The sequence below is a fragment of the Dreissena polymorpha genome, chromosome 12 (genome assembly GCF_020536995.1).
Source record: "Dreissena polymorpha isolate Duluth1 chromosome 12, UMN_Dpol_1.0, whole genome shotgun sequence".
Classification (NCBI taxonomy): domain Eukaryota; kingdom Metazoa; phylum Mollusca; class Bivalvia; order Myida; family Dreissenidae; genus Dreissena; species Dreissena polymorpha.
The window spans coordinates 64,506,175-64,533,293 of record NC_068366.1 but is presented as its reverse complement, the minus strand read 5'-3'; the positions used below and the strand labels follow the sequence as shown (position 1 = coordinate 64,533,293).

Sequence of the window (27,119 nt, the reverse complement as noted above, 5' to 3'; positions counted from 1 at the left end):
TAATGTAAAATATAATTAAGACTGTTAACATAAATAGAGCAATTTTCTAGCCATTATCATGTTTCGAACTCTAAAGTCATGTTCGAGAATATGAACATTGTTTTTAGGCTATACACGACCAACAACATAACCACGACGACATCACAATACAAGGTTTACAGTCAACTCGTACCTAGGTCAACTCGCACGGTAGTCAACTCGCACGTTGTTTGGTCAACTCGCACGGAAGTCAACTCGTGCCTAAGTCAACTCGCACGGTAGTGAAACTATTGATGTGTTAATGGGTTCTAAATGAGTTATTTATGCATAAACACAAATGAGAAATACTTTCAGAGTTTAGTTCAATACTTTTTATTGCAATATTTTCACAAAATAACACATTTTTTTAACAAATAGTGTTTACACCAGGTTACATTATCGGCACATTATAACAGACAGTAAAAGTACTTTTGAAAATATATTTTTTTAACTATTATTTTAATTTTAATTAAAATATTAACACACATTATAAAAGCTTTATCATGTATACAAGTAGATATTCATCGAAATACGTGTATTCTAATATTTATTTCAATATTTACATACAGTATCAAAGCTTTACAATATGTACACAAGTAGACATACATCTATATACTTTTATTTTAATATTTATTTCAATATTTACACACATTATCAAAGCTTTACAATATGTACACTAATATTGTAATTTAATGAATAGGACATTAAGACTGATAAAACTATGAATTATTAAGAATTTAATAATTTGTCATAAAACAATTAATGAAGATCCCGTTACCTATGGAAAACTTATTGCGCACAAAATTATAATTAAAAAACGTATAACAATAATGTTAACGTGAGTACAAATACGTATAGCTTAGTATCATAAAAACCGCGTATATATGATTATCATACCTACATGTATGTAAACATTGTTGTACGAAAAGATTATTAATTTTACAATAATAATCAGTCATAATACAATTTTACATAATCAAATGTGTATTTAATCAATAATTTAATAAAATTGCCCAACATTATTAAAATTTGAACATGAGTTACGGTTCTTCATTATTAATTAAATATTAAATTGTAAAGCATGACAAATTAAAATATTCATTTTAGTATTCCATACTACAGCCTTATTCCTAGGCAACCCTATCAGTAATAGCCTTATCTACCCCTCGATAGTCAATACCCTCGTCAGCTCTGAATGACTGACAGATTAGCTGTTTATTGTAATTTTAGGGGTGGGAAATAGGATATGGTGTTTTCAGGTATTGTTACTTTGTTGACTGATTAGGTGATATATGGTTTATTATTACAATTCAAAATTAACAATTAAAGTGATATTATGGGCATGTTTCACTGTTGAATTGAGCTGAACATAATTAACAGGTCAAAAGAGTTAGTTTAAATGTGGTTACAGACCAATTATCTGCAACTCATCTTGCTACCAGTTGTTTATAAAAAGTATATATTATAATCAATATTTTACATGGCTCACCTAGTCCTCTAAGCCGAAATGATCCGTAAAAAAATAGTGTATTTGTGTCGTATGAACAAATCTGCACTAAAACTAGATTTAGATTCACATCGTAAATCGAATCTTGTGTGGCGTCAGTTGTCAAAACGAAACTACGGTTGATATTCAAATGCATTATTTTTCTCTTTCCGGGATATTGTTTTAGTATGTTGATGCTGCATTAATAAATATAAGTGTATATGAAGTGAAAACACCAAAAATAAACAACGGTTGCGATAGACACCTATAAACTGTAATATTCCTATAATATCACTTTAACATACTAACGTATGAACATTTCAAAATCTTTCATAGCTTATTAAAAAAGTAAAAAATGTAAGCTTATATAAAATGTATAACAATTAAATAGAAATTAGAAATTAGAATACAAATAATTAACAAAAACTAAACATGAACGCGGAAAAAGAGCTCTACAAAGACTACATAGACATTTCACAAATGTCACGAAAAACCACTTAAATGTTCACTCGATCTTAACAGAATAAATACATTAGGAAGAATTATATTCATAGAAGAATTTCCATATCAAAAATGTTAAAAAACCATTTTAAAACAGCCGATATCTGTTGATATTCGCCCCTTTCGCGAATATGAGTAATATACGCACTTTAGTCGTACCGGGCACATATCAGTGAAAGGGGGGAAAATTACATATCTTTAGGGTATGGGTAACCTATGGTCTTTAAAAATCGATTAGGAATTTATAAAAGGTATTTCTTGTGTCAGGTTTAAGAAAGAATGTATCAAAATATTGTAAAAAACACATTGGAACTAGCGACAGCTCCCTTGCAAGGATATTTTGGATCTTCAAAAAGGAGGTTTTCACTTTTTGCGAAGGTCAATATTTCACGCTGCAGAAACAGAACAGAACTTTGAAGGTAAATTATGAAAAATTTAAAGACTTTAGTTAAATAAACACAGCACATGGTTGAAATTAATGAGTAATGTAGCCGAAACTAGAATTGCATTCTGTTTGAATGTACTCTGCATGCCATTACTCCCATGCCTCTCTGAAGTGATGCAAATATACATCTTAAAATAGCTGATAAAATGGGTCAAATTTCTCAATTTTTCAATAAAAATTAGGTGGGTGGGGGAAAGGGTGTCAGACAATTCACCCCCAAGACAATTCATCCCCTGGACAATTCACTCCAGGATTTGATTTCCTTGGACAATTCACCCCCAAGACAATTCACCCCCATATTTTTATATGAGATTGTATTGTCATTTGCTTTGTCATATTTTAACATAAGTTGTGAACAGATGTTTGGGGTTATAATTTTGACTTTGTAGCACAATTTTGATGTGACGATGATAAATGTAGTATGTAAACGAAAGATGACATAGTGTTTTTTGTCAAATGCAATCCAACCAATGTTTTTTTTCTATAAACTATGTTACAACATATAAAATTGAAACAGATTAAGTATTTTGTATTTATAATATTTGTGCATTGGATTTAAATAATATTATTAGGTTACTATTTTATTATTTAAGTACTTTGTCAAGTATTGAAGTTGATTAATTAGTTTCATTTAATTCTTAGAATTTTACATTATGACATTTACTTATTTATTCATGTTAGATGGGAAAATTAATTTAATAAAATATAATGGTTTAATTGATAAGAAAACCTTAATTAAAGAAAGGAAAGTTAATCTGGTTGGAAGCGTTCTATTTATTGGTATTACAATCAAGCATTCAAATCCCTGACAAGGCTTTATCAAAGTGTCAAAACAGATAAACAAAGACTTCAGTTACACACATTGACAAATAATTATGTTGGGCTGGGTAATTCTAAGACCTGGTTTTGTATTAAAAAATTCCATTTTTGTTCACCTGATATTTTGATTATTATTTTTATTTAACTGCCTATAAACATAAAATTCATTTAAAAAAGTATTATTTGTATTCTTATTATCCATTAAGTTGTTGGATTTTCTCTCATTGAAGGATTAGTGATAGAAGTTGTGTTTTGTAATGTTGTGTATTGAAACATATTTTAGTCTGCAATTATCAGTATTCATTTCAATTCCAGTAATTCACACCATTTTATGTTATAATTTGTAAAATGCTACTTATGCACTAATACCTCATGATTTATTAAATCTACTTTTATACCGCTAGTATGCTCCTCTTAAAAATGTTTTGAAAGGTAATGTACTTTTTACAAAAATTGTACTCAATTCAAGTCCACTTCAATCATACAGTATGTTAACTCATTCCATACTACAGCCTTATCTCTAATCAACCCCAATCAGTAATAGCTTTATCTACCACTAGATAATCAGTACCCTCATCAGCTCTAAATGCCTGACAGAATATCTGTTTATTGATACCTTTATGGGTGTGAAAAAGGTTGTTTTTAGGTGTTGTTACTTTGTTGACTGATTATGTGACAAATATTTGATTATTATATTTCCCATTTAAAAATAAATATAGTAATTTTATGAAAATTTCGAAATCTTGCATAACTTATAAAATAAAAAACATAAGATTATTTCCAAATAATGTATCCAATACCATTATTATTTATTTATAAACTTTTTACAAATATAAACTGTTTTAATGAATAAAAACAATCTTAAATAAAACAAAAACACATAATTAATTATTTAATGACATAAAAACAATAATAAGATATTGTTAATAATAAGATATTGTGAATAATAAAAACAAACATCAATAGATAAAAAGCACAGTTGTGTTTCAATTGCAAGTAATTTTATGACAAAAGAAAGAAATTATGAGAACATCTTAATATGCTTTTATTAGAACTTCATAAAAATAAAAAAAAGAATACAAATAACTATCCTTAGAAAACAGATATTTGTAATTACTAAATCCTAAACAAACAGCAAAACAACAAAAAAATTGTCTAGGGAGCAGGGGTGAATTGTCTAGGGGGTGAATTGTCTCCTGGGGGTGAATTGTCTTGGGACGAATTGTCTCGCTTCCGGGGTAAGATCAAGGGCAATAGTTTCACAAGTGAAGAAGCCGGCCTTGTCTTTGGTTGTATTTTCAATGCATGTTGCCTTAGGGCTATGTTATGACACTGACACAAATAGGCGTTCTTGTGTCACTTTCTGTTTTGATGAAATGGTTTGCGGCCTTTCGGAACTTGAAATTTCGGCAAAAATATATCCTCTGCGCCCTTAATGAATGTTATCCACTTTTATAATCGATTTTTTGTTGTTGGTATTGTATGTATTTTCTACAACAATTTTTTTTTTGGTCAAATGTTTAAAAAAAATCCATTAATTGAACAATGATAAAAGTATTCACATACTTAAGTGCAATTCAGTGTCGTTACAGTACTGTAGATCTCGTCTGTGTGGTTAATCAAGTATATCTACTGTAGATTATTTTAAATTTATGGAACATCATTTTTTCACACCTGAGGAGGTTTACGTCTGCTGCACCTTTTAGGGTTGAAAGCCACAGGTTGTGCACAATTGTGTGCATGTGTGCATATATTTTATTTCTTAGTTCCTTCCTCACCTGAATAATTACATGACAGTGTGTGATGATGAATATGTATTTTCATGCTTATGACAATGTGTTGACCTGGAGCTCCTGCAGTTAAGACTGAAAATGTGGGAAGAATTTTCAATATTAAGAGCTTAATCCTATGCATTAATCTCTGACTTACTGAAAAACATAAGTTGACATGGTCTTGTGCCATGTAGGTCAACCGGAGTACCTAATTTAAGCTCCACCTATATTGTATTGTCACCACCGAAACAATTTACATGGACCCTGGTCCCAGAATGGTATCGAATACGGGTTGCTGGTGTGACTGCACCAAATTGGCCTTTATTATAAGGCGATCAATTACTTGTAAATGAAAATCTACGGTGGAAACTTTTTCGCATTATAATTATTATTAATATTTATTATTGTTACCGTTACATGTAAGTTGTGTAAATACCATCAGTGAATTCGTAGAAATATGGGATATTACGTAACCGAATGCACTGATGGTGTGTACATCACAATTTCAGCAAGAAAAGATTTTTCAGATACCAAATAGACAATTTTATGTGTTGAGTTTCTTTTTGCTAAATTAATGCAGTTGTTTTTTACTAACAATATAATATCACCACTATTGAATGCCCATAATCTATGAGCTGTTAGTTTGTTAGTTTCCATTTTTATTTAATGTCATTTATTAATATATAAAAAATCCAAATAGTGCCTTATGCCCTCTTAAATACATGCATCCAGTCTTATCTTATTTTGTCACCTGAGACCCCTAGAGAGCACAGTCACCCACGGTTTATTAGATTACAATCAGTAACACAGTAACTGATAAGCTGAAGGACACACTCCACACAAATATCTTATTATCTCCATGTCATATCTTGAGATTTGAGGATTTTCTTATTAATTTTAAATGAATACGAAATAAGTTGTTTTTTATTGAGGAAATCAAGTATTATAATAATTGTTTTAAACAATGTGTTGGCATGGTAAATCTATCAGTTGTATTTGATTTAATTATTGAGAATGATGGGCTAATAAATCTGCAGATTAATTTCACAAAGACAATATTATCAGTTTTAAATACATAGTTTTATTGTTTGTAATACTACTGGCAATCTTCTTAGTTTTTTTCTACAAATCCTTACTTTTTGTTTATCCCTTTACCCCTTAGATACGTATTTTGACGCATTTGAAGTCCCTTAGAAAGTTATATTTAATTCAAGACCTTTCTTACTAGATCCAAGTTTTAAAGGCTTCATTTCCAACCCTTAGATACTGATGAGCAGCAAACAGCATAAAACCTGAACAGCCTGCGTGTTACTCACAGGCTGTTCTGAATTTATGCTGTTTGCACAAAGCCACTTCCACTTTGCTTTTGTGTGGGAAAGGGTTAAACAAGTGTTATATTTTTATGCTTCCCGAAATAAAATTTTGGCGGAGCATATAGTGGCCAGTTTGTCATTCCTTCCTTCGTTCCTTCCTTACTTCTTTCCGTCACACTTTTGTTACGGTTTCTCATAGCGCCTTCAATACTTTACCGATCTCTTTCATATTTAACATGTAGGTACCTTGCATGGACCTCTACCTTTTGATGAGGTTTGAGGTCACTGGGTTCAAGGTCAAGTTCACCTAGGCTAATAATAGATTTTCCGTCACGCTTGTGTTACAGTTTATCATAGGGCCTTCACTACTTTACGGATCTCTTTCATATTTGGCATGTAGGTACCTTGCATGGACCTCTACCTTTGATGAGGTTTGAGGTCACTGGGTTCAAAGTTAAGGTCACCGAGGCCTAATAATATATTTTCTGTCACGCTTTTGTTACAGTTTCTCATAGGGCCTTCACTACTTTACTGATCTCTTTCATATTTGGCATGTGGGTACCTTGCATGGACCTCTACCTTTTGATGAGGTTTGAGGTCACTGGGTTCAAGGTCAAGGTCACCGAGGCTAATAATAGATTTTCCGTCACGCTTTTGTTACAGTTTCTCATAGGGCCTTCACTACTTTACCGTTCTCTTTCATATTTGGCATGTAGGTACCTTGCATGGACCTCTACCTTTTGATGAGGTTTGAGGTCACTGGGTTAAAGGTCAAGGTCACCGAGGCTTATAATATATTTTTCCGTCACACTTTTGTTACAGTTTTTTCATAGCGCCTTCAATATTTTACTGATCTCTTACATATTTGGCATGTAGGTACCTTACATAGACCTCTACCTTTTGATGACGCTTGATGTCATTTGGGGTTAAGGTCACCGAGGCTAATAATAGATTTTTTTAGGTGGTTATTAACACATAGATTGACAAAGCGCATCATCGGGGAGCATCCATTGTTTTCAACGATACTTGTTGTTAGGAGGTTACTAAGGAGTTATAATGCTAGGGTCAAAAAGTGATTGAAGAGGTACCAAACAAATATTTGTGCAAATGGGGTGTCACTGGGCCAATTGTTGTACTGCTCATTTGACACTTTACAGTAAAACTTGTTGTTCAATGTCATAAGTTGGCAGTCATTTAGTCCAGCCCAAAAAGAGACCTTTAACACAATTCAATATTCAGACTCATAATTTAAGATTCAATGTGACAGACTTACAATTGATATAAGGGCTTCTAAATGCTCACACCTCACATCAAAGATGATAAACAGTCTCTGGAAAAACCACAATGAGATTTCAATCAGGCAACATTCATTTTAATTTGTTCCCAGCATTTCATAAGCACTTTTTATATTGATCATTAAATTGTTCATCATCATCCATAAATAAACATTTAAAATGTATTTACAATTTCTTTTGAACATTCTCTCCAAATGCTTTGTGACACTATTTCCAATATTCTATCATAAATTGTGTTTTTGTTTTGTCTCTTTTTAATTCACCCTAGGGTGTGATGAAGATACAAAAAAGTATGTCAAGGGAAGCTCTGATTTTCTCATTAATTATTTCAAGATAAAAGAGTTGTACATTTCATGCAAATTAAATATGCTTCAAAACATAAAGGGTATTGCACATGCTTGATAATAGTTTCTTTGTGTCTCACATCACTGAAGCACAAGTTGCTATCTACTGTTGTGCAAATGTCAAATTTTAAATCTAACTTTCATTTTTACCTGAAGTATTTAGTACGAATATCATTACATAATTATTTGATTAGTTGATAAAACTTTTTACCTGAGAAATGGGGTTATATTTTCAATAAGTTGCCAGTTGCAGACATGGGGTAATCATAATTGTTAATCTGTTATCATCATGATTATTAATTGATTACTTTTTTCATTAATCATGGATTGATCATTAATTATAGTTTTTGTATTACTTAAATAATAATTTTATAGATTACCTCTACAAGAGGTCATTACTCATTATTATTATGCCCCCCTTCGAAGAAGAGGGGGTATATTGCTTTGCTCATGTCGGTCTTTCGGTCGGTCTGTCGGTCTGTCGGTCCGTCCACCAGGTGGTTGTCAGATGATAACTCAAGAACGCTTGGGGCTAGGATCATGAAACTTCATAGGTTCATTGATCATGACTCGCAGATGACCCCTATTGATTTTGAGGTCACTAGGTCAAAGGTCAATGTCACGGTGACCCGAAATAGTAGAATGGTTTTTGAATGATAACTCAAGAATACATACGCGGCCAACAGGGCAAACTCTGAACAATATTACTGAAGCAACTGGTCTGTAATCCTAAATCTATAATTATCAGTCCAATGAAACATCATCCTTTGAGTAAAATACAGTGGATCAGTAAACATATTATCAGAATATGAGATTTTTTGTATATTTTGTATATTAAAAATTGTGTTAATGTTTAATTTTGTTGATTTATATAAATATAAGCAGGACAAGGGAGGTAATACACTATTATATCTTTCTTATATACAGGGGAAATAAATGCAATAAGTTTAAATTTCATGTTTAATGAATAGAGGATATCAGCCCCCCCAATTTTTTTTTAAACATCATCTAATAAATTACCACACCCCACATTAAACCCCCTTCTCACCCCCCTCTCACCCCCCACCCCCCTACCCCCCACCCCCACCCCCCATTTTATTTAAACATCTAATAAATAACCCCACCCACATATAACTCCCCTCTCACTCCCCCTAACCCCCCCTACCCACCACCCCCCCATTTTTTTAAACATCTCATAAAATTACCACACCTTACATGATACCTACCCCCCTGTCACTCCCCCTACCCCCCCACCCTCGCACCTCCACCCCCCCAATTTTTTTTCTTTAACATCTAATAAAATTACCCCACCCCACATTCTTACCCCCTCTCACCCCTAAAACCCCCTACCGAGCACCATCCCCCCAATTTATTTTTTTTTAACAGTTTATAATTACCACACCCCACATAATACCCCCTCTCACTCCCCACCCCCCCTACCCCCCACTACCTCCCCCCAAAAAAAATATTATTTTTTTTTAAACAGCTAATAAAATTACCCACCCCCACATTTACTTACCCCCTCTCATCCCCCACACCCACCGCCTCGCCTACCCCCCCACCCCCCTAACCCACCATCCACCCACCCTCCCAATTTTTTTTAAACATCTTTAATTACCACACCCCACATTAAACCCCACCTCACCCCCTAACCCCCATCCCCCCACCCCCCCCACCCCCCCAATTTTTTTTTTTTAAACATCTTATAAATTACCACACCCCCACTTATACACCCTCTCATCCCCCTGCACCCCCCCCACACCCCCTACCCCCCACCCCCCAAAAAAAAATATTTATATTTTTAAACATCTAATAAATTAACCCCACCCCACCCCACATTATACCACCCCCTCTCAACACCCCCATTTTTTTTAATATCTATAAATTACCACACCTCACATTATACCCCCTCCCCCCCTCCCCCCTCACCCCCCCCACCCCCCTATTTATTTTTATAAAACATCTAAGAAAAGCCCCCACCCACATTATTACCCACCCCCTCTCACCCCCCAGCCCCCCTACCCCCCCGTCCCCCCAAAAAAAATTTTTTTAAACATCTTATAAATAACACACCCCCCCACATTATAACCCCCCCCTCCCACCCCCCCCCCAGACCCCCTACCCCCGCACCCCCCACCCCCAACCCCCCAAGTGGGGGGGAAGGAACAGCGGATGTAAGAACCCGCACCCCACCATGAACACTCCCTCGACACCACCCGAGCCCCGGCCCCCCAACGCCCCCAAACCCCCCCCCCAGGGGTCGGGGAAGAGTCGGAGGAAGGACCACACCCCACATTGAGTACCCCCCTCTCACTCCCCAACCCCCACCCCCTCCCAATTTTTTTTAAACAATCTTATAAATTACAACACCCCACATTATACCCCCCCTCTTACCCCACACCCCCCCACCCCCACCCCAATATTTTTATATATTTTTTTAATTTATAAATTACCACACCTTACATTATACCCCCCTGTCAGTCCCCCCTTGATCATGACTGGCAGATGACCCCTATTGATTTTCAGGTCACTTGGTCAAAGGTCAAGGTCACAGTGATTCGAATTAGTACAATGGTTTCCGGATGATAACTTACATTAGGTCAAAGGTCAAGGTCACAGTGACAAAAAACTTATTCACACAATGGCTGCCACTACAACTGACAGCCCATATGGGGGACATGCATGTTTTACAAACAGTCCTTGTTTTATGATTATGATTACTTTTGACCAAAAAGCAGATTCAATTTCAATTCATGAAGACAAATGACACATTAACAACATCAGATACTTGCCAACTTATCATGTAGTTAATTACTCAAGTGGTGTAGATCTCTGATAGCTCTCGGCCCGAGGGGTATTTCAAGTGATTAAGTCTGAACAATATTTCTTATTTGGAACTTGCCTACAACTGGTTTTTCCGCTAATTTACATGAGGTACAAATAAAATTGACATAGATCCACGGGAATGCGTATTGTTATTCCCCCTACAGGTGCAAATGGAGGGGACTTATGGTTTTCGCTCTGTCTGTCAGTCAGTCAGTCAGTCAGTCAGTCAGTCAGTCAGTCAGTCAGTCAGTCACACTTTTCTGGATCCTGTGATAACTTTAAAAGTTCTTCATATTTTTTCATGAAACTTGAAAATATGGATAGATGGCAATATGGAGAATATGCACGTCATTTCATTTTGTTTCTACGTCAAGAATTCTGGTTGCTATGGCAACAACTAGATTAGAAATATTGCTGAAAATAGTGGATCCTGCGATAATTTTAAAAGTTCTACATATTTTTTCATGAAACTTGAAACATGGATAGAAGTCAACATGGAGATTATGCATGTCATTTCATTGTGTTCCAATGTCAATAATTCTGATTGGTATGGAAACAAATAGACTAGAAATATTGCTGAAAATGGTGGAGTTTCATCGGTATTGGACTTATATTGCTTGGAAATAGTCTTGTTCAAACTAAGTAAGTACGGTACTCAAATATTCATATGACACTAGGGTCATAATGGTAAACGGTTTATTGTACCTAACGATTAGTGGAGTTCCGAATACAGTCTATTGCATTGATGATCTGCATTTATGCAAAAAAATAAGTGTTGGGGCTTAATTAGGTGTGGGAACAGTTGAGTAATCAGTCAAATAATTGATTTCATGAGAATTTTAGTGAACCGTGTTAACCCATGTATAAAAGTTACTTTGTGAAAAAGCAATTCATGCAACTTCTGCACCAGTGGAGAGACTCTGGCATTTTCTTTCCTTCCTGATAGAAGTTGAATGAGTGACCGCACTTTTCAAATGCCCATGAACATCAAATGTAATTATCATGCAGTACGATACATATTTTGTTTGTGAAAATTAATAGGATAAGAATTAAGGGTGTCACGGTACTCTGTGGGACGGTATATCGTAATAGTCTCCCCTAAGTACGGTGCACGATACGCCTCCGAGTGCGTATGGTACGGTACGGCATTTTTCATATGCGCCTACGCGCCAAGTAAATTTTCAATGTTTGGATGTTGTAACAATACGCGGCAAGAAAGATTCTATTGGCGCAATCAATAAAATATGTGACACAGTAATTGGATCAATGTTAACGGAAATTCTCCCAATATCATCTCATATCACATTTTTAAATGACAAATTTTGTAATCATGAATTTAAAATAAAATTACATTTTTTTACAAATTAAAGAAATGATGTATGTAGAGGTCTTTAAATAAAATTGAAAAATGGTTTAAAATGGTGTGTATGTTGTTTCCATCTGACAATACGTATCGCGGTACGTATTGTATCGTACACACTGTACCGCGATACGTATAGTATCGTAAGGGGGGCGTATCGTGACACTCTTAATAAGAATAGGATTTTTTTATAGATAAACAATGGTTGATAAAGGGTCCAGAAGCCCAAATATTATTAAATGGATGAATTAATACATTTGTAATCAATTTGGTCACTTTGGTTGAGATTACAAATTAATAATGTATCAATGAAAAAAAACATTAATCATGCTGAAAAATAAGTTAAAATCATTAATTTCATTGATTTTTTTTCGAGTTATTGACCACATGTCTGCCCAGTTGCAACTGAGAGTAACATTATTTTGTGACATAGACCTTTTGCTTCATTTCATTATAAGAGCTATCACACTGCAGTTTATAAATTAACTGATAAGATAAGCTATTGGGGACAACACCTGCCCCAGTAGACAGATTATCTCCAGAGCCAATTAAATATGCAGGTTTTGTGTTTTGCTATAATTAGCACATGCTCAACAGTTACATGTATATGTTTCAATTGTACTTTCTCGTGGAAGCTGTCCAAGCCAGCTTTTCACCTTACCTGACCTTTGTAAGACAGACTGTCCAATAAAATTTCCTGCGGCTAGACACAAATAAAGACACTTCATTTATTCCATTGGCTGATTTGAGCGATATATATATGGTATGTCAATAAAACATTCTTATTGTGTTTTCAACAATATCATGAAAAATATTATTTTTGATTATTTTAACAAGAATTATTTCACTATATTGACATTGCCAAATTTGTGGGGAATGCTTGCAAGAAAATAATAATATTATAATATATAATACATTTTGGGAAGTAATTTTAGTATTTCTTTGCATCAATAGAAAATAACACATTTGACACTGTTTGTCATTATAGGATACATAATTTGTATGGCTTACCACTTAAACATTATTAAAAATCCGAACAAGATATATACAAGACCAGACCAGATGTAAAATCACACAATGAATGACATAGCTATGGTCCTGACAAAATGACTACTATATTATAGCCCCCTCCCCTCCCTAGCAATTGCTGTGAGGGGTAAAAACACCTGGACATTAAACCCAGGGGGGGGGGGTAACTTCCCACATTTTAGGGTAGAGGTGTCCCGCTGAGACTTGCGAAATGTGACCCATTTTTATACCAGAACTCTGATAAAGTAGACCCATTTTGATACAAGATTTTTTTAATGCATACCCATTTGTATACGATACCATTGAGAACGTGGACCCATTTCAATACAAGAAGTTTTATAAACTGGACCCATTTAAATACTAAAATTTGATAAAGTGGACACATTTCATACTAGAATTTTCATTTCTGTCATATCAATACAGTATACTTATTGAATTTGCTATTATATATTTCCCGCTACTGAAATTTACTTTTTGATACCCATTCATATATACAAGAATGACATTTATCATACCCATTTTGATACTGATACTTTCAAATCTATATGCATTTATATATAAGCAAATTTCTGATTTCAATACCCATATCTATATTTAGATGCTCAAAACCATACCCCTATCTATAATTTTAGTCGAAAAACACACCCCATAAAATCGGCACACCCCTATATACCCGTATATAGGAAGTTATCCCCCCCCGGGACATTAAAGCTTAATATATTTTGAATGACCAAAGCTACAAAAGAAAAAAAGTATCATAAAGTGGTAATTGTAAATTATTTAGTCAAACATTTTCATTGTGATATTCCTTTGCATAAGAAAATAACAACAGATTGCATTTACCCCCTTTTGCAGGTGATTCTTTAAGCCAAAGTTTATATTTGAAGTATAAGTCGCTACAACTATGAAGAGTTAAACAATTCAAATTCTTAATAGTTGTAGCGACTTATTATTGAACTTCGAATATAAACTATGGATTGTATCACATATGGTAGCATTCAAAGTGCCAATTGAGTTTAAAGGCTGCCAATATTTTAATTTTGATATTCCTTTAAATAATGAAAGTATGCGAGTTTTAATTTATCCTGTATTTCAGATATTTGCATTCATCCGTTTTGATTTTCCGCAAAAACCTTGCATATTTTGAGTGACCAAAGCTAATAGAAGGGTGCATAATACATCATATACCGGTAATAACTGATATGTTTCTAAAGTGCTCATTGTACTTCATTTAGCTCCACAGTTTCATAGTGATATTCATTTGCTTAAGAAAATTACACAATATGTTATACAGCCCATATTGCAGGTACATGTTAAAGCCAAAAAGAAGCTTTCATCTAAATTCTTCATAGTTGTACTGACTAAAACTGAAAACATATACAATGGCTTGTATCATTACTGGTATTATTTAAAAGTGCAAATTGAGTTTTATGGCTGCCCTTATTTACATTGTGATATTCCTTTAAATTATGAAATTATGCAAGTTTTAACTTTTACAGTTTTTCAGATATTTGCATTCAGCCATTTTTATTTTCTCCCAAAAAAAGCATATTTTGAGTGACTTAAGCTAAAAAAGGATGAATTGCATCAATGATGCAATGCATCCTTTTTAGCTCCACTGGCCAGACACCAGCGGGGCTTATGTCATGATCCTGTGTCCGTCGTGCGTGCGTGCCTGCGTTAACTTTTTCTTTAAACATCATCTCCTATACTACAAGTCAAATTCTGATAAAACTTCTCACAAATGTTCCTGGGGTGAACCTCTTTCCAATTTGTTCAAATTATGCCCCTGGGGTCAAATTTGACCCCGCCTCAGGGGTCAATAAATTGAACATATGCTTATATAAAGCCTATTTTGTGCAAAGTTTAAAAATATTTCTGCCCATAACAATTTGGCCTAGTGCTACCACATTTGGTATGTAGTGACATTTAATAGTTCTCTACTTTGTTCAAATTATGCCCCTGGGGTCAAATTTGACCAAATGATATTATTGAAGATATAAAATCAGATATATTTTATTTCATATTGGACGGTAAACCTGATAAAATTAAACGAACTCAATTAATTCAATCAGTAGAATATGGAGGTATCAGACTAACGGATATAGATTCTTTCCTGAATGCAATCAAATGCAGTTGGGTTAAAATATATTTATGTAATAACAATACGAGTAAATGGAAATTATTCTACCAGAAAATTCTTTAAACATATGGTGACTCCTTACTTTTTGAATGTTATATCGACAATTATATCCTAGATGAAATATCAACCAAAAACTTATTTCTATCGAATGTTCTATCGGCATGGTGTAAAGGTACTCATAATTTAGAAACCAAAATAAACAGTAAAATCATTCTATGGAACAATAAAGACATAACTACAAACAATAAAACGTTTTTCTATAAACATTGGTTCGAACGAAACATAAAATATGTAGATCAATTGTACGACTACAGAATAAACGACTTCTATTCGTTTGATAACTTATGCTACATATTCGGAATACCTACAAATAATTTCCTGATGTACTACACATTGATCAAAAGTATACCCATACATATTAAATCTGTAACCAATACAAATAACACACCATGTACTCAAAAAACATTCGTAGAAAACATAATTGCGAAACAAAACAAAACGAACAAAATATTTTACACACTTCAAATTAAAAAACCTTTCGAAATCTCTAAAGCTCAAATTAAATGGCAAAACCTTCTTGGAGAAAAAGGATATAATTGGAAACAAATATTTGTCATGCCATATAAATCAACTACTGATAGCACACTGAGAAACTTTCAATATAAATACATCCAGAGAATCATAGCTACAAATAAACAACCTATCTAACACAAATCTATGTGATATGTGTAGTGAACATATTAAACAATAGAACACCTTTTCTGGGAGTGTAAACATATTCAATCTCTATGGAATCAATTGACAACCTTTCTAGAGAAACAACAATTAAATGTTAAACTATCCCTCTTAGACATCAGTTTAGGGGTAAATACCTTCAAATTACAAGAGATTAATAATGCTGTGAATAACATAATTATATTAATGAAATATTTTATATTCAGCATGAAATACAGAAAACAAAAACCTATAATGAACTTTTTCATCAATTATTTAAAACTGAAGATTCAAATTGAAAAGGAAATTGCCCTAAACAATGATACACTTCATATATTTGAACAACAATTGAAACACATTAAACTTTCATAAACAAGTCCAGTATGCTTTCTACCCAGTTTATGCAACTCATCCTTATTCATAACTATTCTGTTTTTCTTTACAACCAACAAAAAAATAATAAATACATATTAATCTTTTTTTTATCAAAAAGAAACCACAAAAACAAAAAAGTATATATTAGCATATATTGTATAACATGGTTGAACATAATGGCTGATGCATGGTATCATTTTGTCTTATGATCATATACATGTACATGTACACATTTTATGTCTTTTATTGAATAAAAAAAATCAAAAAATAAATAGTATTATTTTATGTGCTGATTGTGTTTTATGGTTTCCCATATTTATGCCCCCTTCGAAGAAGAGTGGGCATATTGTTTTGTATATGTCGGTCGGTCCGTCGGTCGGTCGGTCCGTCCGTCCACCGAACGGTTTCTGGATGATAGTTCAAGAACGCTTATGCCTAGGATCATGAAACGTCATAGGTACATTGATCATGACTCGCAGATGACCCCTATTCAGAGCTCCAGATAAGGTTTTGTGAAATTCTTAACGTTACTACCAGATCTTCAAAAATAATTCTTAACTCTGAAATTTTATTCTTAACGTTACTACTAAGTTTTGGAAAAAAATTCTTTACTTTTCTAAATGACCTAAAAATAAATAATAATGGTTATTTTCATGCAAAAAATCAAAATAAACATACTAGCAACTTTATTTATACGAGTTCAATAGTGTCTAGTCAGTATATTATACAATTTTATTTTTCAAATACCTTCATATGCCCAAACTGTGCTAAGATTGCATGCCTTCGATGAATTGTTACATATTTCACAATTAAAACGGGTCCCCCTTATCAATCTTTTCAACAATTAGCCACGGGAATTGTCCCTTCCACTCGTTCAATGTTTTTTTGTTTAAGTCTTGACCCGTCGTGTCGCGTTTTTTTAGGCTTTTTCCGACTGTGTCGGCAACTGAACATACAACATCGTATAACTATAAGATCTTTTCTATAATGTCTTTCTTAACATTCAACTTGGGCTCACTTTGCGTACAATATGTTAAAGCGTGTTTTTGCACGCTTTGCAGTTTTTTAAGACGCTCTCTGGGCGCCGCCATTGTTTTTGACAGAGAGACTGTACACGCCGCTTTTATTGGGAAAAATGCGTTAAACAAACCCGATAACTATTCTATATAAGCACCGAAAAGATCTTGAATACGCGAAATTCTCTAAAAAAATCGATACGAACCGATGTAAAAATAATTTTCGTAAATTGATTTTGTAATTCTTAATGGTACGACAAGATTCTAAAATAAATACGTAACGGACTTTCGTAATTACGAAAATACGACCCTTATCTGGAGCTCTGCCTATTGATTTTCAGGTCACTAGGTCAAATGTCAAGGTCTCGGTGACTCGAACCAGTAAAATAATTTCCGGATGATAACTCGAGAACGCTTACGCCTAGGATCATGAAACTTCATAGGTACATTGATCATGACTCGCAGATGACCCCTATTGATTTTCAGGTCACTGGGTCAAAAGGTGAAGGTCACAGTGACAAAAAACGTATTAACACAATGGCTGCCATTACAACTGACAGCCCATATAGGGTGGGGCATGCATGTTTTATTTTATAATGATGTTCCTTGAAACAATCAAATTGTACAAGATTTACTCCATTTTGCACATACTTGCTATCAGCCATTTTTACTTTCGAAAAAACCTTCCTATTTAGAGTGATTAAAGCTATACAAATGGTGCTTGAATCATCATAACCTTTTTCTCTAAAGTGCGAATTTTATTGTATTTTGCTCACATTTGCTTAGTAAAATTCCTATCTAACAGAAGAAATGTACTATATACTTTTTATCCTAATTGGCAGATGCATGAATAAGAGCAAATGGCAATCATAACTGAAAGAATGCGATAAACTTGATTTTTTATAAATAATTATATCTCAAGATGATTGAAATTATACAAAAATGAATAAAAAATAAATTTGTTACACAGAAATGGACTCAGGCTGGAAAGACACGGAGAGAGATTATAGGAAATTACAGTTGACACGTGTTATGGCTAGTATTTCAATGGAATTAAAGCTCAAATTCCACCTGTGAATGTTAATTACAGTAAAGTAATTTTAAGTATAGTATGATTATGGTTCATAAGTATTGATTTTTTAAACAATGAACAACTGAGCATATCTCAGTATCTGGATTCAATACAGAGATGGATTTCTCCTTTTTTTTACTGTCCCTAATATCCATAAAACCACCAAAGAAAGAAGTCAAATTAATAACAGTTACTTATGTTGTGAAACATTTCATACAGAACTGCCAATTTTGTCATCTAGTTTATGGGCATACGGGTGTTGAGATGCGCTTTATCAGTTGATGTTTCTCAAATTTATAATGGCAGACACAGTATGGTGCCAGATAAGATATTAGCCCTCCCCAATTAAATCAACTTTTTATAATAATTTAAACATTTATAATTTGACTTCATTCTCATCCACAATCTTACTTTGTGTAAATTAGTATAAATAATGGTTTGTTTATTTTGTGTAGTTAAAACCATCGAAGAATGTGCTTAATTAAAAAAAAGTGCTTCAGTTTTATAAGTTAAGGAAAGTTTTAATAAATTGATCATTTAATATATGATTTAATTTATAAATTTAGTTTTGAAACAAGAGTCATTTAATAATTAAGATAAGAATTTAATTAATAATTTAATTTTAATCCATTGATCAAGGAATATTAAATCTAAGAATTTAATTTAAAACAGGTGCTTGTTGATCAATTTATAATATAGGAAGATAATTATTTTGTGGTGTAAATGGTGGATTGGTTGTTTATTGTCTTTCGGTGTTCATTTGCTGAAATATGACAATGAATTTATAAAAATGAAGCTCATTCTATTACAAGAAAAGGAATTTTGTATAATGAAAGAGTTTTTAAGTTACAATATTCATGTAACACACATAAATACTATTTTAAAGGTAACTGGCCGTCAACTGCAGTAGTCTGTTATTATATCTTATGGAGGAATTGCCATTATTACAATATGCAGTAACAAGTCAACTCAACAGCCTGAATGTTGTTGGGTTAAAATGGTTAAAGTGCTGATAGAAAGAAAAAGAATTCACATATGAAACATTATAAATTGCATGCTTATGTGCCTTCTTTATAAATTCCATGAGGCCTTTATATTTTATGCCCCCGGTAGGGTGGCATATAGCAGTTTAACTGTCTGTCAGTATGTCAGTCTAGTCGTCCGTTCGAAAAAAAAATTAACGTTGGCCGTAACTTTTGCAATATTGAAGATAGCAACTTGATATTTGGCATGCATGTGTATCTCATGAATCCGCACATTTTGAGTGGTGGAAGTTCAAGGTCAAGGTCATCCTTCAAGGTCAAAGGTCAAATTGCGGCGCAGTAGGGGGCATTGTGTTTCTGATGAACACATCTCTTGTTTTATCTAAATTTAGAATAGCATATAATACATTTCATATTATTTGGTGTTCATCTGATATGCTCATTTGTATTTTCAGTTTTGCCATGCCCAGGAGGGAGTGACTGAGTTATGGGTTGCAGAAGAAGCACAAGCCATCTCGATATGATGAATCATCCCCAACAGCGCTTGACGATGGTTTCCTGCTCGATGAGGATGAATCCATCACTGAGAACTGAGGATGATACTTCTCTCAACACTGCATTGTATCAATACAAAGCAACTCAGTGTGGTTAGTCATCGTCAACAACAGAACCAGACTCAGCTGACGTTGGAGACTGTCAAGTTGAGATCACTGTGCCTATCAGGGTTGAGTGTTACATACTGAACAAAGTGATCCAAAGCCATGTATTGTCAATACGCACGCTAGAGATCTGGACAGTCGCTGTTTACATTCAGATCAAAGCATGGCAAAACATATTTCAGGATGAAAGTATGTGTTAATGAAGCAGGACACACTACTGAATATGTTCATGGTTAGGAAGTTGCCCAGCCCCATTTTTTATGGGAACAAATTTCTAGTGATTATCTTTTTGCCCTTTAGCTCACCTGAGCACAATGTGCTAATGGTGAGCTTTTTTGATCGCCTTTTGTCAGTCGTGCGGTGTGTGTTGTGTGACGTCAACATTTGCCTTGTAAACAATCTTGAGGCCACATTAATAGTCCAAACTTCATGAAATTTGGTCAGAACATTTTTCCAAATGAAATCTTGGACAAGTTAAAAAATTGTTCCGGTTTATTGTCCGTCATCATGAAACTTGGTCAGAAGATTTGTCCCAATGATATCTTGGGCAAGTTTCAAAAATGGTTCCGGTTGGTTCAAAAACATGGGCACCAGGGGGCGGGGCATTTTTCCTTATATGTCTATATATAGCTATAGAAAACCTTTTTAACACTCTATAGAGTGTCCCAATGATATCATGAAAAACATGGCCACCAAGCGGCGGGGCTTTTTTCCCCTTAAATGACTATGGTAAAAACATGTGAACACTCTCATTCGCATTTATAGTCCAATCTCCATGATGAAAAATTCTTATGTGATTATGATTTTTCTTCAGCAACATTAATACCCTGCCCCATACGATAATGGCCCTTATGCTTAAATGTTTGTTGCCTGAATAACTGCAGAATATTAGCTGTTTTCTCCCAATATGTTATAAATTTTGTAATATCAACAACTTGCTTAATACGTGTAATAAATTGCTTATTTTTTATGCCAGGTGTATTGATATGTGTTCATGAATGATGAAGTTTTGATGAAATATCATTAAATTGCAAAAACTATGCATTCTTTTATTGCACTGACTAAAATTGTTACTACAGAGGTTTATTTAGAGACTGTATCACATAAATGGTTGCATAAGCTCCCCTGTAGAAACCGGAACACATTTCATTTAGTTTATCATTATGTACATAAGGGGACATACTTTTAAAGTTTAGATTGTGCTTTTTAACAACACATGGAATCCATATGTTCTTTTCATTAACTTTTTGCATTCTGGGCACTCATACACAACTGACTGATTAATGTCCTAAACAAAATCACTATCACAATGTTCATCCTCGTCATCCCATGATACAAAATCCGCCTAAGACATGTTGAAGAAACACAGAAAAGTCACTTAATAACTTGATCGATATGCTAAATATCGGAGAATGGCACAGTATACGGGTCGGAAGATTTATATACATATACTCTAGGTGGTAATGTTATTTATTATTGGTAAAATTGTGCATTGAATTTAGCGGTAATTTAAGAGAGCAAAGAACACAAACAGCAGATTAGAGCAGACCATGAACAGATTCTCTCCATAAGAAGAAAAACTTGTTCAGAGCTTTATTCAAATTATACTACAGGTAAATGGCATTCGGATTATTCAAATTTGAACAATGCAATTAAAATGAAAAACAAAAATCTAATTAAAACAACCTATTATTAGTTGTTTGTCGTAAGATTCGTATCGCTCCTTTATCTCATTACAAAGGCCATCTTTATATACCGGTAATCATTGTTTTTATCAAACTGGAGCCAGATAAAATCGCTTAATAAAACAATGCGGCATGGGATTTATTTTAATTGACACATTACCGTTGAGTGAAAATACCGCATACATTCTCATTTTAATAATACATAACATATTTGTTTCAAATCACAAAAACTGGAATGCGAAAGCGTGCTTTAAAAATGTTGATAAGCGTGTTTACTACTGTTGCAACCGTCAAACAGTTGCGCGTTTAAACCTATCTCGCAAAAACCACTGGAAGTGCGAGAGTTTGCCGATATTTGGCGAGCTGCCTATCTCTGTTATCTACGTCTCTGATAAAACTAATTACTGCTGTGTTGTTTTTTCATCCTTTCCATTTGTCTTTTTTATATGTCTGTCAAATACAGGGCATATTAAGGGATTACCTATGTCATGCCTGGGGTCGGGCAGCTTCCAGTACTTTGTCCGGAGTATAAGTCTTTAACTATAACACCTATTCACATGAAACTTCATATATGGATAGATCTCACTGATGAGAAGTTCAGTGCACAATATAATATAAAGAAGTGAAACTCCAGCTGCTGGAGCAGTATTGAATTTTCATTAAAAACAATTAGTTGGTCCTTTATTTAAGGCAAGTGACCGATTGCCCAAACAGTGCAAAACAGCACAATGCAGCACAATACAAACCAACATAAACACAAAATATGAATAAAGCTGGGGTCACCGCCTTGAAACGGTCAATGCAAAGCATTGGGGGTTTAAACCTGGTTATAGAGCGCTCAACCTCACAATTGGCCCAGCAATATTCATAATACATTTAAGTGTAAATAAAATTTAACGTCATAGCATTGTAACTCAAATTAAACAATAATAAAAGGCAATTAAAACGCATTCAATTTAATTACTATTTAATTACTCAATTGCATTAAAGATACAATAGTAACAGAATTACAACTTTTTGACGAACGATCAAATAAAACTATGAACAATTGTCAACTACATTCCTTCTTTATAGAAAAGATTTAAGAATATAGAATCATGGAGTTAATATCTCAGGAACTATAGCTATAGCCCCTGCATTACTTTATTTATCTCACTTTATTATTGTCCGGGTCATAACGTAATTACAATAAGGCCCATTGACATCAAACTTCGAACAAAGGTAGGTTGTGGTGTATAGAAGTGCAGCGTTTAACAATCATAAGTCGAGAACCTTGGCTTGCATATTTCACAATTCTATGCCTTTGTTGGTTTCACATTTTTTCTTGGTTTCCAGTTTTCCTGAAACTACTAGTTTATGATTGAAAATTAAGTTTTTATTACATTTAGAAAGGAAATCATGCTGCTTATATGGGTTATATCAAATATTTCAGTTGTGGGTGGTATTTTGTATAAAGTATAAGTCCTTGATGTAATATGTCTGTTCGTTTAGAGGGAAAAAGACAGCACAGGAACTAACGTCTGGGATATCATATCCTTATCAGAAAACAAAACAGTTAATAACTGAAACTGCAAATATAACTCAAATGTATTTAAACATCATCCATTCTATTGGAGAAGTGGTGTTGTGTCCCATAATTGAAACTAGCCAGTACAGTTGTTTCAAGAAGACTCCCGCATGTCTCTGCTAATAACGCTACTAGTGCACGGTGTTGTTAAAGATAAAAAACCAACAACTACAATAACAAAACAATGAACCTAACACACTGCCCTATTCAGGCACTTTGTGTAACAAAAACTTGTGGAGTGTAACCGGTACACTAAGGTACGACAGTGCACCGAAAATGTTTGCAAGCTAAATTTCTAGGAAAAAAACCTCCAAAACTGTTACACGGGAGTAAACAACAAAAGAAATACAATTCCGAATGACAATAAGTATGCTTCCAATGTTATTGTCTTTCTGGATTGTATTTATCATCACAGTAATTGATAAAAGCAACGTTTGGATTATCAAAAGGTAAATGTAATATATTTTCGAGATAAGTCACTTTATTATTTATACATTGAGTCTTTAAAATTATGGAGCGTTTTAAATTCATCTTTCCAGAAATATCAATATGTGGGTTTAATCTCTTACAAAAAGACATTTTATTCAACGCACCGTACTGAGTTAAGAAAATTCCATAATTATAAATTGATTTTGACACCTTAAAAAGAAAACATCAATTATTTAATAAAGTTTGGTGTCTTTTACTCTTCATACAATGGAATATATTGCAATGGGCATAAACTGTTTATTGAAGTCTGATCCCCCCTCCCTTCTAGAGTTCTTTATAAACTGGAGTTCTTTATAAATTGGAGTTAGACGGGGGGCCCCCGTCAAACTCCCATTGGGGTTTATTTTAAATGGGGGATTGACGGGGTCTCCCGTGAAAACCCCGTTTGAGTTTAATGGATATGGGAGATTGACGGGATCTCCCGTCAAAATCCCACGGGGTGGAAGAAAATCTACAAAGACTTTATTTTCTTATTAAAGTACATATTTCTTACAATTATAACTTAAACATGTGTATTTGTAAACATTGAAAGAGAAAACAAAACATAATATTTAAATTACATTTTTTGTAAAATATAGGTAAAATTCTCCAGTCTGGAAAAAAATTCCCGTTGGAGAATTGCAATTCTTAACGGGGGAGACAATACCCCGTTGGGATCCCACGGGGGATGACAACTTTATCATCAAATAACTCTACTTTCCAAAAACATTTTAACTCTTTTTTTAATTATATGTATGTACTAATTGCCTCCTACAAATATGCTAAATTTCATTACATTTGTTCAATAAATAAAAAAAATAAGTTTGCAAATAATCTGGATTTGCAAACTTAATCTGGATACTGTTCAATCTCAAATACCTACCGCCAATGTCAACAACCATGTATCGTTGTCCAACGGAAAAGGGAGAAATATGTTGTACATCTGTCTGTTTCGCGCCGCTGACGACCAGGTTCTCTATCGGAAGATGCATACAAAACAGCGAGGCAGCCTCGGGTTCAAGTGCAATGGTCAACGCATCCATCCTGAGCCCAGCCTAAGACATAATCATTTATATATCATCAACTTGTCACAATCGATTTCGTTCTTTATTCAGTAATCAGATTGTCATTGATTTGTACAATGTGTGAATATTTACTGACATAGAATAAAGAAAAGTAACACAGTTGATTTTCAAATAAACTGAGATCAAATAAGTAATTCAATTTTAGCGAAATGTATTTAGCTCGAATGTCTTAAAACTAATTTAAATACTAAGGTAAATGCTTATTAAAAAGTTACCGCTTTAGCTGCTTCTCTCATAAACTGTTTCGAACTATCACTCCATATCGCTGGAACTGTCAATACCCACTCAATGTCACTTTCCTTTATTTCGCTTGATCTAAACAAGATGGAAACACGTTAAGTGATAATGAATGACAAGTTTGTTGTACATTCACATGTTTATAAAATATTATTTATCCACAACACTCAAGAAACATAATCAGAACAGAAATTATTGTTAGCATACGCGCGAGTGAAAATGCACACCTGCGTCGAATAAAAGTCCAGCAATGGTCAACCAGAAATTTTATGCATATGCTAAACACTTTGATTGCATTCATCTTCTTGTTTTGTTCGTCTTCTATCACGGTATCTCGTTTCAGGTTCTGAAAATAATGAAATTACTACCAATATTATGAGAAAAATTCTAGTTTGCAAGTCACATGGTTTAATTAAATGCAAGCGACCAGTTTCCTAAAACTTCTTCCCTAAAGTCAACCATTAGTTTGTTGGAATGTGTGCTTTCATTAATTATGATTGACTCATTCACACTGTATCAAATCAGAGAAATACTGTATTGTGATGAAATTTTAATTGTAGTCATACATAGTCAAACAAATGCCAATAAGTACATTGAAGAAGTTAAAATTGGTTTGTGTTTATTTTTCATTTTTGTTGTGATATAGTCTAAGTCTAAACGTAAAAATCTGTTATTAAAATCTTACTTTTTGCTGGTATAGTCTCATCTTGAATCGCCGGAAATAAAAGTATTTTTTATGATCCTCTTCAGCAGCTAATTCTGAATATTTGTCTTCAGCTTCGAACCCAAATGCCTCAAACTGTTGCTTCTCATTTAAAAGGAGCACGGTAGGGGTTTTGCAAGATATTAAGTTGCCCCCTCCTACCCAATTCGAAAATGCGTGGATCTTTGGAGGATCTGTTTCGAAGTCATGTTTAGATGCCCAGGCATACCCAGAGAAGGTAGTGCCAAAGTCTATCGCCGCCACCACCAACTTTTTCGACTTTGATTTGATTGAGCCATGAGCATGTGCTCGAGCGCCAGCCATCCTCTAAATATAGAAATAAAAGATCGCAAAAAAGTCTTTACAAACTATAACTTAAATTGTTAAGATATATATAAGAAGGGCATTCGCTAATTTAACACCTATTTTGATCGTTGTTAAATGATGAGCTGGAATATGTAGGGATTACCGGTAGTTAAAATAGACGAAAACTCGTGTGTACAAATATGAATGTGTTTAAATATTTATCGTTTCTATTATCACAAACACTTAAATGTTATCATCTGTTGAAAGAATTGTGAGAATGCAAATTGAATAACATGCTACACCGAGCATGCGCAACACGCGTGTTTATACCGGGAAATGCGAGATTGTGGAAAATATCCCTATGTGGCAAATAACAGTATCCAGATTAAGTTTGCAAATCCAGATTATTTGCAAACCTATTTTTTGTATTTATTGAACAATTGTTATGAAATTTTGCATATTTGTAGGGGGCATTGAGTACATACATATAATTGAAAAAAAAGAGTTAAAATGTTTTTGGAAAGTAGAGTTATTTGATGATAAAGTTGCCATCCCCCGTTGGATCCCAACGGGGTTTTGGCTCCCACGTTAAGAATTGCAATTCTCCAACGGGTTTTTTTTCCAGACGGGAGAATTTTACCTATATTTTACAAAAAATGTAATTTAAATATAATGCTTTGTTTTCTGTTTCAATGTTTACAAATACACATGTTTAAGTTATAATTGTAAGAAATATGTACTTTAATAAGAAAATAAAGTGTTTGTAGATTTTCTTCCCCCGTGGGGTTTTGACGGGGGATCCCGTCCATCTCCCATATCCATTAAATTCCAACGGGGTTTTCACGGGGGACCCCGTCAATCCCCCATTTAAATTAAACCCCAATGGATGTTTGACGGG

General features: G+C 33.8%; 1 protein-coding gene across 1 annotated transcript in view; it reads right to left on the bottom strand.

Moving 5' to 3' along the window:
* Window positions 1-26,271, bottom strand: part of LOC127852935 (heat shock 70 kDa protein 12A-like) — a 30,380-nt gene extending 4,109 nt beyond the window's left edge. The window contains exons 1-4 of the mRNA XM_052387015.1: window positions 25,898-26,271; window positions 25,440-25,558; window positions 25,191-25,290; window positions 24,774-24,945 (exon numbers count right to left, since the gene is read on the bottom strand). Coding sequence (XP_052242975.1) covers window positions 24,774-24,945; window positions 25,191-25,290; window positions 25,440-25,558; window positions 25,898-26,239 — 733 coding nt within the window. The 5' untranslated portion in view covers window positions 26,240-26,271. The remainder of the gene's footprint in view (window positions 1-24,773; window positions 24,946-25,190; window positions 25,291-25,439; window positions 25,559-25,897) is intronic.
* Window positions 26,272-27,119: the final 848 nt, after the last annotated feature.